Source organism: Nestor notabilis, unplaced genomic scaffold (assembly GCF_000696875.1).
Source record: "Nestor notabilis isolate BGI_N333 unplaced genomic scaffold, ASM69687v1 scaffold17363, whole genome shotgun sequence".
NCBI lineage: Eukaryota > Metazoa > Chordata > Aves > Psittaciformes > Psittacidae > Nestor > Nestor notabilis.
Genome location: NW_009923537.1, coordinates 663 through 988, shown reverse-complemented (window position 1 = coordinate 988; position 326 = coordinate 663). Strand labels below are relative to the sequence as shown.

Sequence of the window (326 nt, the reverse complement as noted above, 5' to 3'; positions counted from 1 at the left end):
GGGCAGCCCAGCCCCGTTGGCCTGGTGGGTCTCCTTCTGCTCCGGCTTGGCAGACATGCTGCAGAGAGGCTATCCTGACCCTTGGCTTGGTGGGCCTACAGCCAGCAGCTGTTCCAGAGGAGATCTTCTGCCAGGAGCTTACACAAACGGCCTTTCCGGCATCTAGAGGCAACCTCCCCTCTCCCCGCTTGCCTGCCTTGAGGTGCAGAGACTGCTCCTGCAGCAGAGATCCCCATCAAGCAAAGTCCAGGAATGGAGGACACCAAGCACACGGAGCTAGCAGGAACCGGGAACACCGCAAGGACTGGGAATTACAGCAGATTCAC

At 59.8% G+C, this 326-nt stretch overlaps 1 protein-coding gene across 1 annotated transcript in view; it reads right to left on the bottom strand.

Moving 5' to 3' along the window:
• Positions 1-57, bottom strand: part of SLC41A1 (solute carrier family 41 (magnesium transporter), member 1) — a 15,031-nt gene extending 14,974 nt beyond the window's left edge. The window contains exon 1 of the mRNA XM_010012193.1: positions 5-57. Coding sequence (XP_010010495.1) covers positions 5-57 — 53 coding nt within the window. The remainder of the gene's footprint in view (positions 1-4) is intronic.
• Between the last annotated feature and the right edge of the window lie 269 nt (positions 58-326).